General features: G+C 49.0%; 1 protein-coding gene across 1 annotated transcript in view; it reads left to right on the top strand.

Moving 5' to 3' along the window:
• The window catches only part of LOC306646483 (putative adhesion G protein-coupled receptor E4P), a 35,654-nt gene that overhangs the window by 9,241 nt on the left and 9,118 nt on the right, over positions 1–17,295 (top strand). Inside the window, exons 4-13 of the mRNA XM_079115083.1 lie at positions 1,416–1,466; positions 2,503–2,625; positions 3,461–3,601; positions 4,530–4,590; positions 5,847–5,907; positions 6,362–6,497; positions 6,783–6,881; positions 8,605–8,789; positions 9,968–10,135; positions 11,279–11,473. Of these exons, the coding sequence (XP_078971209.1) occupies positions 1,416–1,466; positions 2,503–2,625; positions 3,461–3,601; positions 4,530–4,590; positions 5,847–5,907; positions 6,362–6,497; positions 6,783–6,881; positions 8,605–8,789; positions 9,968–10,135; positions 11,279–11,473 (1,220 nt within the window). The remainder of the gene's footprint in view (positions 1–1,415; positions 1,467–2,502; positions 2,626–3,460; positions 3,602–4,529; positions 4,591–5,846; positions 5,908–6,361; positions 6,498–6,782; positions 6,882–8,604; positions 8,790–9,967; positions 10,136–11,278; positions 11,474–17,295) is intronic.

Consider the following 17,295-nt stretch of genomic DNA (forward strand, 5'->3'; position numbering starts at 1 on the left):
AGGAAGTTAAAGCTATAATGAGACAAAACTATGTAACCACCAGAATTAGTAAAATAAAAATAGAGACACCACCAAACACTGGAGAACATGTAAAGAAGCAGTCACTCATGTTTCTGTGGGGATGTCCAGTGGTACAGCCACTCCAGCAAACAGCTTGACGATTTCTTAAAAAACTCAGTGTGCACCCAACAAAGGTACTTATGGACATTTATACCAGGAACACAAACATTTCTGTTCACAAAAGCTCGTGTATCCCATTGCTAAAACTGGAGACAGTGCAGATGGCTGTTAATGAGTGAGGGGTTCAATAAACCAGCCCATCAATACCACAGGACACCACTCAGGCATTAAAAGGGAAAAACAATTGATGCATATGGCAAAGCAATGCCCAGAGAGCTAAGCTGAATGAAAGATGTCAATCCCAAACCTGACCAGGAGGAAGGGGAAGTCCCACACGGTCAGCTTGTCATGAGGGGGGCAAAAAGACCCTTTCTCTGGGCAGTCATTCCTGTTGTGCCTGCCTTGGGAGAGTGACAGTGGACAATTGGGAAGAAATAGCTGGGGACGCTCTACATTTCTGAGCTTGTCCCCAACTTTGGCAGGAAGCTTCTGTCCAGCAACACGGCGCAGGAGTGATTCATCTGTAAGACATCCTTACTACTTTCAAATCTTCCACAGCAATGTGGTCCCCAGGATTCCTGTGGCGGGTGCTGTACAGATCTCCTCTCATCCCGGAGAAAGCCATGGTCACAAGGGTGAAGTGACCATGTCCTCTGTCCAATGTCACAGCCCTTGTCCTGTGTGACTACTGAGCGCTAGAGGTGGGACCAGCCCAAAAGGTGCAGATGTGATGTACGCTCAATATACACAATAGATTCCCAAGGCACAATGCACACAAGACAATGCAACAGTTTATTAATAATTTGCTTTTTACCGGTTACATATCGTATGATATGTTCTACTGAGTTGCGTAGAATATATTATTGAAATTAATTTCACCTGGTGTTCTTTGCTTTTTAAAAAGGTGGCAACTAGAAAATTCCAAAGGAGCCGTGTGCTTCACAGTGTTCTGTTGGATGGTGTGGGGTTGGAGGTCTGGAGTGATAAGGACAGACTGGCGCACACAGAACAGAGACGGGAAGTTGGCCTTGGGTGTCATACTGCAGGAGAAGCCGAATACCTGCTAGGTTCTCAGAAATCAGGACGTGGCTGCAGCCAAATGCACCTCTCCTGCTCGGGTGGTGTGTAGGGTGCTGGTGACCTCCGGGGTTATGCCTGCCTGGAGGGACCTGCAGCGAGGATGGCACGCAGGCCCAGGTGGCAGGATTCATCTCTGCAGGGAGACAAAGCCATAAGGTGCCCAAGGAGAGCCCCAGGGACCCTGTCAGAACTGATCCCTCCTCTTTCCATTCCAGCTGTCAGTGTCTTGCTGGCTTCACCAGGATCAGAAGCACAGCCTTCTGGAGGTGAGTTGACTCATGGCCACAGGCCAGGAGAAAGGAGATTGGGATCTGGAACGTGTGTAGAGATGAGACATTGGCACTGGCCTTTCAGCCAATATCGTGTACACAGTTCAGGGACATGAAGCACGTGACCCCGCTGTGCAGCCATCCCCCCATCTCCAGAAGTCTCTCATCTTCCCAACTGAACCTCTGTCCACTGAACACTAGCTCTCCCTTCTCTTCCGTCACTACACTTTCTGTCTCTATGAATTTGACTACCCATGGGACCTTCTACAGGTAGAATCACACAATATTTGTCTGTTTGTGACTGGCTTATTTTACTGAGCATAATGTCCATGTTAGAGCAGTATCGGCATTTCCTTCTTTTTTTTATGACTGAGTAATATTCCATTGTGTGAATATACCACATTTATTTGTTTATTCATCCACCATGGAAAGTTGGGTTGCTTGTACTTTTTGTCTATTGTGAACAGCTCTGCTGTGAACATGGATGCACAAGTCTCTTTGATGCTTTGCTTTCAGTTCTTGCTGGATCATATGGTAATTCTAATTTTCAGTTTTTAGGGGAACTGCCCTAGTCATTCCATGCAGGCTACACCATTTTGCGTTTCTACCAGCAGTGCACAAGTATTCCAATTTCTCCATATCCTCTTTGATACCTGTTTTTTTTTTTTTTTTAATTTTACTCTGATGACCTTTTCCTCATGCCAGTCTCTACACTAGAATACTCAGATGTTTTGGGCTGATGCAATGAATAGATTGACACTTGTTTTTACTTTTTAAAGTAATCACAAAGCTGGGTGTTTTTTATGGAATACAAGTGCTGGCCATTGACAGCTGGCAGCTCTGGTGTTGGTGGCAGAAGTGGGATGTGGGTGCGCACAGTGAGCTTCTCCACTCAGCAGTGGAATGGACGTGAGAAAGGTTCCCAAAAGCACATCCTTCTGACCACAGCCTCTGGTCCATCGTAGGTGGCCAGTGAGTGCTTCCTGGATGAATGAATGAGCAAATGGATAACTCACTTCTGTGGTCTCTGCAGATTCCTGCCCTCCATGCCCTGAAGTTGCCATCTGCTACAACAGCACCCACTGTATTTGTAGAAATGGGTTCAAGTATACGTGGTGGATGAAAATCTTCCGTACATCTTACCTCAAGTGTGATGGTAAGCGGTCACGAGGTTTTACTTCCCTCACTCTTTAGCAATAACTGTTCTGCTCCATGTCCAAAAGCTGGAGTTCTTCAGAAGACTAATGGGGGAAGTGTGACTGTTTTCCAGGTGGGCTTGTCCCTGAGGTGTTTGGAAAGAGAGAGCAAGTGTCAGTCGTTGGGCCAGGGCAGCTTCTATCTGGGTCTCCCTGGGCTTCAGGGGCCTCAGCTCTGGTTCATCAGCAGGAAGATGGCAGAGACACCCAGGACACACAAGCACCTAAGCCAGGACCACCCTCACCTGAAGCCTCTTCCAGCAGTGTGCTCGCTCTGCCTGACTCTAGTTCCTTGCTGCTGGATGCATGTTTTAAGTAGATCTGACAAACTGACACTGCATTAAAAGCCCACCCATCCTTCCTCCAGTGATTTGACATACTAATTTTACTGTACTCTAAAGCTCCGTATGCCCTGGGTCTACTTCTGACCTGGTCTATCCCAGTGGTCATTTTTATTTATCTGTATACTAGTACCTCATTGTTTGCTTGAGGTTTTATGGAATGTTTTGGTGGGTAAGTCTGGTCTCCACCTCACAGTCTTTCTGGTTACCCTTGCATGACAGAATCAACTCATCTCACTCTATACAATGCTTGTAGATTTTTAATTAGTGCTATGTTGGAATTAAAAATTAATTTATTGAGAACCATTATCTTTATAATGTGGATTCATCCTTTTAAAGAACAAGAGATGTTGTTGGGTGTTTATAAATGACATTGGGCAATAGCAATCCCTTGGGCAAGGAAAAATGGTTGGTTCTATGAGAATAAAAGAAGTATTTTTCTCTTGATTCACAGATGTTGATGAGTGTAGGATCAAGTTGGCAAAGTGCAAGGAAATGCACTGTAGTAAAAAGATCGCATATTACCTCTGTGTCTGTGTGGTACAACGCTCATTGTTAAAATGGTTCTCTGATATGGATCATGCAGAATGTCACGGTGAGAATTTCCAAATGCTTTCCACCATGGGAAGTGGGGGAGGAGAGAGAGAGAGAGAGAGAGAGAGAGAGAGAGAGAGAGAGAGAGAGAGAGAGAGAGAGAGAGAGAGAGAGAGAACGTGCACATACACGTGCCACGTGCTCCTGTAACAGCTCAGGTCAGGGAAAGAACACAGAGCCCTCTCTTAACTCATCTGCATCCCTTTGTTGACTGTGATGGTCTTTCACAGGGAGATGTCTCCAAGCCCAGGGCACCAATCAACCATCTTTGTGTGGACACCCTATAAATTTATTTCTCCCATATGGGTCTCTTTCCCAGGCTTCCAAAAAGACGTCTCCAGTTGTCTTGTGAGCTTCACCATTTCTTTATGTCTCACTGATCTTAAATTCGATTCCTTTTTCTATCTATCTGTCTGTACGCTACATCTTCTCATGAGTTCCCCTTAGTACCTCTGATTCCAGTCGATGCTAAGGTTTGCCCCAGTCTTCCTCTTTTTTGTGGCCTCTTTCTCCAACAAGGAGAAATCTACCTCTCAGTGCCTACAACATATTTATATGTTCAGTCCTAGTATAATTCCTGGTCTTGAGCTCTGCTGACTGGCTTTCAGTGGTGGCTCCTCCACTTACCAGCTGACCTTTGGTTGGTGATTTGACCAAAACATCTAATCTGTAAATGGGAATAGGGCAGGATCTACTGTGTTAGTTGTGTGTTGAGGAGTAACAAGTTACTCCCAAATGCAGTCAGTTAAAACCATACAGAAATGTATTACTTCATAGTTTCTGTAGGTCAGGAGCCTGACATGGGTTAGCTAGGTCCTGTGCATCTGGGTTTCTCACAACAGTGATGAGGATATTACTCGGGTCATGGTCTCATCCAAAGACTTGACTGGGGCAGGGTCTGCTCCTAAGTCACTCACAGTTGCTGGCAGAATTCAGTTTCTTGAAAGACATTGATGAAGATCTCAACTGCTCTCTGGTGGTTTGTGGAAGGTAGCCCCCACTTCTTAGAGATATGGGTTTTTCTAGTATTCTTTCTTATAGAAGTGCCTGAGACCAGCCAGAAAGAGAGCTTGAATGAGACAGAGTCTGAGTCTCTTATAACCTGATCTCAGGAGGCACATCCTATATTTGTTCATCAGAATGAGTCACTGGATCCAGTCCACAGTCAAGGGGAAGAAGTTACCCAGGGTGATAGAGATGGGGTCACTGGGAGCAGTTTCAGGAGCGTGAAGAGGGTCCTTCCAGAATTCATTTCTACCTGGGACCTGTAAATGTGACTTAAGGTAAACAGGGCCTTTGGAGGTGTAATCTCATCAAGATGAGGCTATACTAGATCAGCGTGGGCCCCGAATCCAACATAACTGGTGTTCCTATGAAAAGAGGAAAATCTGAACTCACAAACACCAGGAGAAGACCCCGTGGCGATGGAGGCAGAGACTGGGGTTACAAAACCACAGTCAGGGATGCCAGTTTGCTGGCCACCACCAGAAACTGGGCAGGGCCAGGCAGGACTCTCTTCCCCGAGCCTTCAGACGAGCACAGCTTTGTTGATACCCCGACTCTCGGACTTCTGACCTCAGAACTGAGAGAGGGTACGGTCTGTGGTGCTATGTTCCACACAGCAGCCCTAGCAAATCAGTACCCCCACCTGCCCTTTCTGGTTTTAATACATGTAAAGTACTTAGCAGTCCTAGGCACTCAGGAAGGCTCAAGGAAGTTGAGCTACTACCATACTTAGGCCTGTTCTAGAAACTTCTGTTCCCTTAGATAAGATAGTGCACGTAAAGGAGCCGTCTGTACTGTAACGTGTAGACAGTGGCTTCTGCTATTATTTGACACTGATTCCTTTGGGAAGCCTTTCCTCACACCCCAAGGTACTGGGGCCTCTGTTGTATGCACCCATCACCTCACCCTACTGCATAAGAGCAGCGATTGCAACAACTTCTTTGCTTACTTGTGACCATGTCCCTAATGACGTTCCTGCAGCCTGCAGATTCCACAAGAGAGCACCCTGGGTCTCTGACACTCTATCCTTACCCTTCAGCCTTATGTCCGGTTTTAAGTAGCTGCTCCCTAACGCTTGTTGACTGAATTATCAAACCAGAAGCCCCATCCTAGTTCCCTTTTTAAAAATTCAATGGTAGAATACATTGTGGACTTAGATGAATGTCAGGAGTAGGTGCCATTTGAGGCTGACTAGAAGAAGGGATGTGGGCCAGGGTGCTTCCTCCTGTGTCCCATCTAAGGGCTCCTTTTTCTTTCCCAGGGAACGCAGATGAAGACAAAAGCTCACAGGGCAACTTTTGGGTGAGTAGGGTGAAGTCTGGGTTCAGGTCTGTCTTACCATGTTGTCCTGCTCGACCCTGCAGAGAGTCCCCGTGGCTCTCAGGATGGAACAGATCTCATGGGGGCAATGCTGCCCTCTGTCCCAGGGGCCTCTGGGACATTTGGAGGTGCTCTTCCTTGTCACAGTGTGGGGAGGTGGCTCCTGGCATCTAGTCGATGGAAACCTAGATAGCGGGGCACCCAGGGGAGCCAAGATCTGTGTAGGCCCAGATGTTCTGAAAGACGGAGAAACCCTGCCTTGGTTCACGGTGCCTCTTCTGCCCTCCAAGGCCCATGTCACACATGGAGAACGTCCCTCCCACCTCCTGGCAGACCAGCAAATGTGGTCGCCTTCTGGGCTGGCCCAACCAGATGTAGCATACTCCTGATTTCTTAAGTTTTGGCGAGCATCTGATTAGCTTTATTTCTTTAAAAGGAAGATCTGAGGAAAAATACAAGCCAAAAGGATTTTGCAAAAACAGCTACCCAAGTACTTCAGCGTGTGGAAATGTTTATACTGAACGAGAATTTTGAGTCTCCAAGCAAGGGTGAAAACACCACGTTAGATTTAGGTAAGGAATACGAGGGCTACTCTAAGGGGACCAGACATAGTGAGTGACTCTGTCAGCCTCCGGAGTGACGGCTGTCCACACAGGCAGCTCTTCAGGAGCAGGGCGCTTCTTCCAGAACATAAGTCTGAGGGATGAGGGAATGAATTGGCTCTCTACCCGTCTCCAGCCTCCCTTGCATAAAAGGGAAAACATGCATAAAAGAGAACCCCCCCCAAAGCGGGTGCTTCTCCAGGCTTCTGAGCACGAGAGATGAGCTCAGCAAGGTCACTTTCTTGCCGTTTCTAGTCTATGAAGCCAAGAGGTGCGGGGAGAAGACTCTGCTGGAAGCTGGGAACAACACCATGGGCCTCAACTGCACTGGTGTCTTCAGGGACAGCACAGGAGGTACTGGGGCTGAGGTGCACCCTCCAGACCCCGATTCTGGACCTGGCTGATAGGTGGGGGCTCACGAAGCTCTCAGGTGGCGGGGATCTGCATGGTGGATGAGAAGCTCTCCCTGAGCACCACAGGCAGCCTGTGGGAGGGAGTCGCTGGCCTGAGGTCAGGACGGGCCAGGTGGCGCACTTCCTTGAAAGGTGCCCGTGGAGCCACGTGTGATTCCGTGTGGCCGTCTGACAAGCTAGCTCCTGGCCGGGGTGCCTGGCTGTTGCCTCGACCACTGTTTCTTTTGAAAAGTATTTTATGAACACATTGTGTGACATGGATGCCTTATTTATCTCTGTCCCACAGGTTGCCAACAGTGCTCTGTAAAAGGACCAGATAGTAGATACTTTAGGTTTTTAGGGCCAGGAGACCTTTCTCATGACTACTGGGCTCCATCATGGCAGTGCAGAAACAGCCATGGATACGCCAGTGAAGGGACGGGATTGTGCCAATAAGTCTTCATCTGCAAAAGCAGGTGGCAGGCTGGACTTGACCCTCAGGCATTTGCCACGTGCCTCCTGACCCCTCACCATGGGTCAGGCAAAGCGCCTGTGCAATGGCAGAGCTTCCTAGTTGTTCTCGGCTTACTGTGCATCTCTCCCACTGCAACGCCGGCTCTCTGGTGGCAGGACTTTGTTCTGCTCGCCTCTGTATCATAATGCCTGGATACCGTAGAGGCTTAACAGGAATCTGGCGAGCCAGTGGATGAAGGGTGCATACAAAACCCTTCAAAGAGAGAGACCTGGTTACCTGCTCATGTACTCGGGAAAGTCCCCGGCCACCTTAGTCTCTGCTCCTTTCTGTGAGCTGGAGGGAGGGGAGGCGAGGGGAGAAAACGAGTGGTTTTGAACAGTGGAGTGAATGAGGGTGTAGGAGGAAGTGATTTGGCCCCAGGTGGAGTGGCCCATGAATATCTGCGGCTGAGGAGGCTCGGTCATGCTATGGAGCATCCTGAACACATCAGATTAAGCTGTCTGTTCATGAACAGGGAGACAGAAGAGGAGAGAGGGAGAAAGTTCCAGAGAGGGACGGGGACGACGGGGAAGGAGAGTGAGGGGGCCATCTAGTGGAAGGAGTCACCCCCATGCCCTTCCATCGAGTTAGATGTCCCAGAGGGAACTTGGGCGATGGGGCTGAGGCTTCCTTTTCCCACTTTCCCTTCTGAGCACAAGCACCATGCCTCATGACTCTGCTTGTGTGTGTGTGTGTGTGCCTGTGTGTGTACCAGGGATTAAACTCAGGGCACTAAACACTAAGCCACATCTTCAGCCCAATTTTAAATTTTTTCTTTAGAGACCAGGTCTCCCTAAGTTGCTCAGGGCCTCACTAAATTACTGAGGCTGCCTTTGAACTCACGATCCTCTTGCCTCAGCCTCCCGAGTGGCTGGGATTACAGTTGTGCACCATTGCACCTGATGTGACTCTGTTTTTGATGCCTAAGGGCTCGAGTGTCTTTATGACCCATCGATGGGCTTGTTTCATACGCAAGCCTGTGGAAACATTGTGTGGGCATTATGTGTTAAGCATGCCAAACTCTGCCCCCACACCCCTTGGAGGGCACTGCACGCTCAGCGTAAGGAATCTCCGAGGGCAGATCTATTGCACATGTACAGCAGACGTCAGGGCTCAGGTCCTGACTCCATCTGTGACACTCCCTGATGCTGCCTCTCTTCTGTTTTCTCAGACAAGAGCACAGTGGCTCTGATCACTTACCGGTCTCTTGGGAATTTCCTGAACGGCTCCTTCTTCAGTGATCAGAGGGCGAAGCTGGGAGTGGGACTGGACTCCCGTGTCATCAGCGGCACTGTTGGTTTGAAAGACAAGGTCTACCTGTCTGAACCTGTGATCCTGACTTTCCAACACACTCAGGTGAGCAGAACCTGAAAGATGGGTGCTGGGGAGGTCGTGGAGGAAAGGGAGCCCATGGGCAGCACTGGTGGGAAGGTGCAGCAAAACAGCATCGTGGGGCAGGACGGGGAACACGGGAGATTAAATGTACAACCACGACGAGGTCCAGCAGTCCACTGCTGGTCCACCCACAGAGGGGTCAGCTCAGCACCGAGGGACCTCTGCACCCCATGTTCACGCAGCACTGCTCCCCACAGACAAGATGTAGAAACGAGGAGCGGATGAGTGAATGTGAGCGAATGTGCACATCACATGGTGCAGTGCTGTGCAGCCTCAGGAAGGAGGAAGGAAGCGGCAGGCACTGGCGGCAGCGTGCCCTAACCCAGAGCAACGGTGTTACATAAAACACGCCAGACGCAGGAGGATAGATGCGGCATGATCTCAATGACGTCTGGGATCTAGAAAAAATCAAATTCACAGGAACCCAGAGTGGGATGGTGGTCACCAGGGAACGGGGTGGGAAGGGGGATGGGTTAGTCCAAGAGAATGAACTTGAAGTTACAGGGTGAGCAAGGGCTGGCGTTCTCGTGCCTCATCTGGAGAAGCAGAGCATGAAAACTACAGCGGATGGCCAGGTGCTGTGCAGCGGAATTCCCCAAGAGAGCGGCTCTCCGGCTCTCGCCACAGCAAGGAAACGTGAGGGCACGGAGATGCTGATCAGCTCCACGTGGCTGTCCCTTCATGGGGTACATGGATAGAGAAGCACCTTAAATGGACACGATGCTTACTTGTCAATCACGTCTCAGTAAAGCTGGAAGAGAAGTGCCGAGGCCCCTGGAGAGGTCCGCTGCAGGAAGCCAGGAAGCTAGGGAGGCCCTGGGGCGTGAGCCTTCCTGAGCAGTGGGTGCTGAGACAGGGAGAGGAAGGGTCACCTGCTGGAGAGGGAGATGGCGCAGAGCAGGAAGCAGTGTGAAGGAGACTCCCCCTCTCTGTCCTCTCCCAGGGATCTCTCAGCAGTGCCCCGGGGGAAGCAGTTCTTAAGGGTCAATATCCAGGACACTGAGATGGCCACAGAAGGGGAGAATAAACGTAGAATAACCCTGAAGGTGTTTTTCTAATCAACTTTCCGACTTATGGATGAAACTACAAAACCAAATGACAACAGAAAGAGACCCACGTTCTTGCTCTTCTCTTTCCAGCCTGGCGGTGAGACAGCCAAGCGTCTCTGTGTCTACTGGGAAGGGTCGAAGGACGGGGGCAGCTGGTCGACTGAGGGCTGCTTCCACGTGAGCAGCAACGATTCCCACACCACGTGCCAGTGTTCCCACCTGTCCAGCTTTGCTGTCCTCATGGCTCTGATCCCCAAGGTACCAAGGTTCCAAGTTTCCTTGAGTGGAAGCTCTGGGCTCACCTTCTGCAGAGCTTAGAAAAAGGTTCTAAAGTAAGGAGTCAAGTGGCTTCCACGAGAGGTGATTCTGAGAAGCACCAAGAGAGGCCGGGGAGAGGACAGAAGGCAAGGCAGAGATCACCAAGCCAGTTGTCACTGTGGGTCACCAGTGCTCATTACCTCTGGGATCCCAGGAGTCAGTGTGCGACCCATACCTCAGAGTCATCCGAGTGATGAGGGAGCTGGGTATTTGTCCACCTGCTGTCTGTGCTGATGTGTTTTCAGCTGTGTCCAGGGCTCTCCATCCTCGGGCACTTCTGTAAGCATGGGTGGAGTGAGCGCAAGCCGGCTAGGAAAGCCCTGGGCCATTGGGAAGCTGGTGTGGCAGTCTCTCCAGTGTGCGGTCCCGGGGAATCTGGGATTGAAAACACCTATTACCCTGCAAAAGAGGGTCACGACCAAACCTCCCGGTCACACCAGAAGGCAGGCAAATAGCTGTCACCAATGACACAATGTAGCTCTCTGGGCTTCCCACCCAAATCTAGGAGGACTCAGGCTGAAAGAAACTTACTTCGCTTCTTCCCCTGGGGCTTTTTAGCTCCCATAGGATGAGCACTGTGCACCTCGCATATTGTGCTGTGTGCCGTTCGTTCGGTTGAGTGCTGTCTGAGCGCCAGGCTTGTTCTGGTGAGCATTGAGGGTGCAGCACAGAACAAGGCTGGCACCGTGCCCAGCCCGCGCCCTGGAGCCTGCTGCCCAGCGCTGGGCTGTTGGTGAGACCACCAGCCACATGGGTGACATGGGTGGTGTGACTGCAGAACCAGACACTTGGTGCCATTCATTCCACCTGTTTCTTTTTATATGTTTGATTTTGGCCACTAGGAAATCGACAGCGATGCACAGGTTTCCTGTGTTGGATGCCTCTGTGGGGCAGTGTCCATCGGGTGGCTTTGCTTCTCTATCGTCCTGTGTGGCAAATGCCCTAACACTCCCTGCTCTGCAGCTGCAACGCCGTGTCTTAGGTTAACGCTTGTTTCAGGGGCTGGACTAGGAAGCCCATCTGACTGTCAGGAAAGTGACAGCAGAGTTGGAGGCTCTAACCCGGCTCTTGCGTGGCCCGCAGGAGGACCCGGTGCTGACTGTGATCACCCACGTGGGCCTGGGGCTCTCCCTGCTCTGCCTGCTCCTGGCAGCCCTCACCTTCCTCCTGTGCCGGTCCATCCAGAACACCAGTACCAGGCTCCACCTGCAGCTCTCCCTCTGCCTCTTCCTGGCCCACTTCCTCTTCCTCACGGGCATCAGCAGAACTGAGCCTGAGGTAGGTGATTTAATCAAATGGCCTCCGGGTCGGAGTCAAACCTAGTGTCTGAGCCTAAGCAAAGTGAGTCACAGGCAGCAGGGGTGCCGGGGAGAAGCAAGTGTTCCTCTCATCTCTCCTCCTGTGTCACTCGGAGACCACCCTTCTGAGAGCCCAGGGAGTAATGGGGAGTCCAGCTGACGGTGTTAGACAGCGGGACATCACCTGCTATAACTGAACTCCAAAGTGTCAGAGGCTTAGCACAGTAATTTTAAAAAGTTTCGATTCATTGTACACAAATGGGGTGCAACTGTCGTTTCTCTGTTTGTACATGAAGTAGAGTCACACCTTTTGCGTGATCATACATGTACATAGGGTAATGATGTTTGTCTCATTCTATTACTTTTTCTTCCCCCCACCCCTTCCCCACCCCTCATTTTCCTCTATACAATCCATCCTTCCTCCATTCTTGCCTCCCCACCACCCCCTGTTATGGATTGTCATCCACTTATTGGAGAAATCATTCAGCCTTTGGTTGTTTTGGGATTGACTTATTTCATTTAGCTTGATATTCTCCAGTTTCACACATTTACCTGTAAATGCCATAATTTTATTCTTCTTTTTGACTGAATAATATTCCACTGTGTATATGTACCACAGTTTCTTTATCCATTCATCTATTCAAGGGCATCTAGGTTGGTTCCACAATCTAGCTCTTGTGAATTGAGCTGCTATACACATTGATGTAGCTGCATCACTGTAGTATGCTGATTTTAAGTCTTTTGGGTATAGGGGATAGCTGGGTCAAATGGAGGTTCTATTGCATACTTTCTAAGGAATCTCCATATTGCTTTCCAGGGTGACTGCACCAATTTGCAACCCCACCAGCAAAGTATGAGTGTACCTTTTTCCCCACATCCTGGTCAACACCTATTGTTGCTTGTATTCTTGATAATGGACATTCTAATTGGGGTGAGATGAAATCTTAGGGCAGTTTTGATTTGCATTTCTCTTATTACTAGAGATGTTGAACATTTTTTTCATATATCTGTTGATTGCTTGTAGATCTGTGAAGTGTCTGCTTATTTCCTTAGCCCATTTATTGATTAGGTCATTTGTATTCTTGGTGTAAAGTGTTTTGAGTTCTTTATGGATTCTGGAGATTAGTGCTCTATCTGAAGTACGCGTGGCAAAGATTTTCTCCCACTCTGTAGGCTCTCTCTTTACATTATTGATTATTTCCTTTGCTGAGGAAAAACTTTTTAGTTTGAATCTATCCCAATTATTGATTTCTGCTTTTATTTCCTGTGCTTTAGGAGTCATGTTAAGGAAATCTGGTTCTAAGCTGACATGATGAAGATTTGGACTTTCTTTTTGTTCTATTAGGTGCAGGGTCTCTGGTCTGATTCCAAGGTCCTTGATCCATTTTGAGTTAAGTTTTGTGCAGGGTGAGAGATAGGGGTTTAGTTTCATTTTGCTGCATATGGATTTCCAGTTTTCCCAGCACTATTTGTTGGACAGGCTATCTTTTCTCCATTGTATGTTTTTGGCACCATTGTCTAATGTGAGGTAACTTGTATTTTTGTGGGTTTGTCTCTGTGTCCTCTATTCTGTTCCATTGGTCTATCTGTCTATTTTTGTGCCAATACCATGCTGTTTTTGTTACAATTGCTCTGTAGTATAGTTGAAGGTCTGGTACTGTGATGCCACCTGCTTCACTTTTCCTGCTAAGGATTGCGTTAGCTATTCTGGGTCTACTATTCTTCCAAATGAATTTCATGATTGCTTTCTCTATTTCTATGAGGTATGTCATTGGGATTTTAATTGGAATTGCATTGAATCTGTATAGCACTTCCGGTAGTATGGTCATTTTGACAATATTAATTCTGCCTGTCCAAGAACATAGGAAATCTTTCCAACTTCTAAGATTTTTCTTTAATTTCTTTCTTTAGTGTTCTGTAGTTCTCATCGTAGAGTCTTTCACCTCTTTTGTTAGATTGATTCCCAAGTATTTGTTTTTTTGAGGCTATTGTGAATGGTATAGTTTTCCTAATTTCTCTTTCAAAGGATTCATCACTTGTGAATAAAAATGCATTAGAGTTATGAGTGTTGATTTTATATCCTCTACTGAATTCATTCATGAGTTCTAGAAGTTTTCTGGTGGAATTGTTGGATCCTCTAAATATATAATCATGTCTTCAGGAAATAGTGATAGTTTGAGTTCTTCTTTTCCTATTCATATTCCTTTAATTTCCTTGGTCTGTCTAATTGCTCTGACTAGAGTTTCAAGGATGATATTGAATAGAAGTGGTGAGAGAGGACATTCCTGCCATGTTCCAGTTCTTAGGGGGAATTAGCACAGTGTTAGTTAATCTTTCCCCATCTATCAGTAGAGGGTGAGTAGACAGATTGCAGAATGTCTGTCCACCCTCAGGATGAAGGAGGCTATTATCGTTCATTCAGTTTCTAAGGTCATCCTGTAGTCTCCTATTTTAGCCAACGGGGAAGGGAAAAAGGCATGACAGAGTCCAAGGGGCAGGTTAATAAGGACCACACCAGGAAGTGCTGCATATCACTTCCTCTCATATTCTATCGGCTGGAGCCCAGTCATAGGGTATCACAAAGGTGCAAAGCATGCAGAGACAAATCTGTGTTCTAGAATGAGGGGTGGGGAGCAGCTGGAACACTGATGGACAGTGGCTGTGCCTCTCTGATCTCAACTACTCATCCTACTTGCTGCATGACCTTGTTGAAGTGACTTTCCCATTTTATTTATTTAAAGTTATTTAAAATTGACAAAGTGGTAGTGACATTTATTGTGTACCACATGTTGTTTTGAAACCTACATTATGGAAAGGTTATGTTATAGTTTGAATGATTTTACCCCGGTTTCCTTTCTGGAAACTGAACCCCAATGCCACAGTGTTAAGGGGGCCTTCCAACACAGTAGAATAACCGTGGTTGACGATGACTGATTGAATATTTCAAAACTGGTAACAGGATTTCGAACGTTTCTAGCACAAGAAATGACAAATGTCTGAGGTGATGGAAATGCCAGTCACCCTGATCTTCTCATTATACATTGTGTACATGTATTGAAATGCCACATTGTGCCCATAACTGTACAATCACCATGTGTCAATTCAAAAAAGATATAATAATAATAATAATAATAATAATAAATTTAATAAGAGGGGGCATTGCCCCGTCCATGGACTAATGCTGTTACCACAGAGTGGCTCCTGGTGAAAGGACAAGTTGGTCCCCTCTTGCTCTCTTTGCCCTTCTGCCGTGGGCAATGCCGCAGAAAGCCCTCGCCAGCCTGGGCCCTTGGTCCTTCCAGAGCCTCCAGCCAGTTTGTGTTTGCTGTGGTCTGCCATGGCCATGTGGAATGGGCTGAGGCTGAGCTGAGCTGAGCAGGGGGACAGGCGCCACCCTGCTGCTCTGTTCTGGATGTGGGGGACTGGAGGCTGCTTCTGGGTCATCTCCAAGCTGTGGCAGGTGGCTGTTCTCGCAACCACTGTGTTGCCAGCAGCTCTGCTCTGACTTCCCTTTCTGAACTTCCCCTCTGCAGTGGGACCTAGGCGTAGGGCCAGCAGGGACCCAGCAGTAGGAACGTGCAGAAGGCCAGTGCTGGCCTTCTTCACCGTGCTCACGGGCACCCCGGTCACCAACAGGAAGGACCAGAACTACAGGCTCTAGGCTCCTTTTAACTCACAAAGTCTGTGGTCCCCCAACTGGAAGGTTTCAAAGCACCACTTATTTTCCTGGGAAGACGAATGCAGCAGTTACGACGGTATGTTTGTGAAGTGATGGGCATGTCAGTGAACTGAATCCTTCCACGGCGCATACACACGGCAGCACGTCCTGTTACATAGCCCAAGTACACATGCTTAGTCGTTTACCACTTAAAAATCAACTTTAAACAAGAAAGAATAATTAGCTTCTGGAGACAGTTTGAGTCCAAATACAGCTTTATTTCTTCCAGTGGCGTGACCTTGGACAAGATTTGAGCTTCTCTGGGCCTCAATTTCCTTATTTGAATAAAGGGAGAATTTGGAAGACGTTAGCCTTCAGGCAAATCCAGCCCACCCCCCCGTTCAGTGATGTCGCTTCTGTTCACACCCAGACACCAGACGCACTTGTTTGCATGTTGTAGAGATGAGCTTGAAAAGCCTAGAAGGTTCTCCAGGTGGACCTTTACAAAAGAAGCTGTCAGAGGGTATTTCACAGTGACACGCATTCAGCCCCAGGTGGTGTGATCAGAGCTCACCCGTGGTGCTAGCTACGACTCTGAGAAGTTCTCAAAAGACTGTATCCCACAGGTCTAAAACCGATATTCCAGGGGAGATGGAGCTAACCCAGTGACCTGGAGGATATTGTGCTTGCGTCGCACTCTGCCTTGCTGCACGGTCACCCGCCTCGTAATGAATCTACTCATTCACTTATATCCGTAGGGCCCCGCGTGCCAGGTGCCTAGTCAAGCCCGTGTGTGAAGCCCACGTGGAAGGTGTGAGTCAGGCTGGAGGACCACCACGGTGCGGGGTGATGGGGGGCCTCAGCACTCTGCCCCTGTGGGTTTTGTGGAAGCCACCAGTGGGGACAAGGTGACTCAGTGGCAATCAGGTGGATGAGTTCGCCAGGTGTGGAAGATATTGAGGAAGACGGACAGCTTTTCCCAGTGTCCTTTGCAGTGAGGTTGGGGCATGTGACTTAATGCGGCCGATGGAAATAAGGTATTAAGACCCTGCTCTTTTTTTTCCCCCTTTGACGCTGGGATTGAACCCAGGTCTGCTGTACCAATAAGCTGCATCCCCAGCCATTTTTAATTTTAAATTTTGAGACAGGGTCTTGCTAAAGGGCTGAGGCTAGTCTTAAACTTGTGATCCTCCTGCCTCAGCTGCTGGGATTACAGGTTTGTGCCACTATGCCCTGTGAGTACCCTGCTCTTTAAAAGCACATTTTCTGTAGTGTAAAAGGGAGGGTGGAAGAGAAGAGAGAGAGAGAGAGGAAGAAGAAGAAGAAGAGGAGGAGGAGGAGGAGGAGGAGGAGGAGGAGGAGGAGGAGGGGGGGGAGGGGGGAGGAGGGAGGTGGAGAGAGGGAGCAGGAGGGGTTGGGGCTATTGATTTAGTACTGCCGGTGCAACCTGAGCAAGCTACTCCCTTTTAAGAGCTGGAGCATGAGAGCCTGAGGGTTCTTCCGGGCTGGGCGTGGCCTGTGGAGTGCGAGTCTGAGCTCCCACCTGTCAGTCAGGAAGCCTCCTGCACGTGAACCATCAGCCAGAGACTGACATACTTCGTGGAGGGTACCTGCGTGATGGCTCTCAAGGGTGAATGGGCTCACTGTCAAGGACAGGAAGAAAGGCGTCCAGGTAGAAGAAATCATGGACTGGAAGGACCTGAGGTGCAGCGAGCATGGATTTGGGGGCGTGTGCCTGGGCTCCCCTCTCGGGCCCCGCTCACCCATTGTGGCTTCCTTACAAACTCTGGCCTCCCTCTCCACGTGGCCTTCCAGGTTGAACCTGCCCGTCCAGGTTGAACTGGTGTCCAAGTGAACCTCTGGGGGGAATGTCGGGGAGTCGATGAAGCTGGTTCTGGAGTCAGGAAGGTGACGATCAGGCTTCATCTTCCTGGTGGCGAACCTCTGTAGAGGGCCTTCTGCTAGCTACCTCCCACTCTGTGCCCTGTGGTCCCTGGCACGGCTTCACCCGCCACTGCAGCACCACGGCGGCTGAACGAGTCGGCCCACAGGCCTGGGGTGCCAGGACCCTGAGGGACACAAACAGATGGCCAGCTGGAGCTGGGCCAGAGCCAGAGGCCAGGCCTCCGGGTCCTGCGGCAGGC

This window comes from Sciurus vulgaris (genome assembly GCF_902686455.1).
Source record: "Sciurus vulgaris genome assembly, chromosome: 16".
NCBI classification, from domain to species: Eukaryota; Metazoa; Chordata; class Mammalia; order Rodentia; family Sciuridae; genus Sciurus; species Sciurus vulgaris.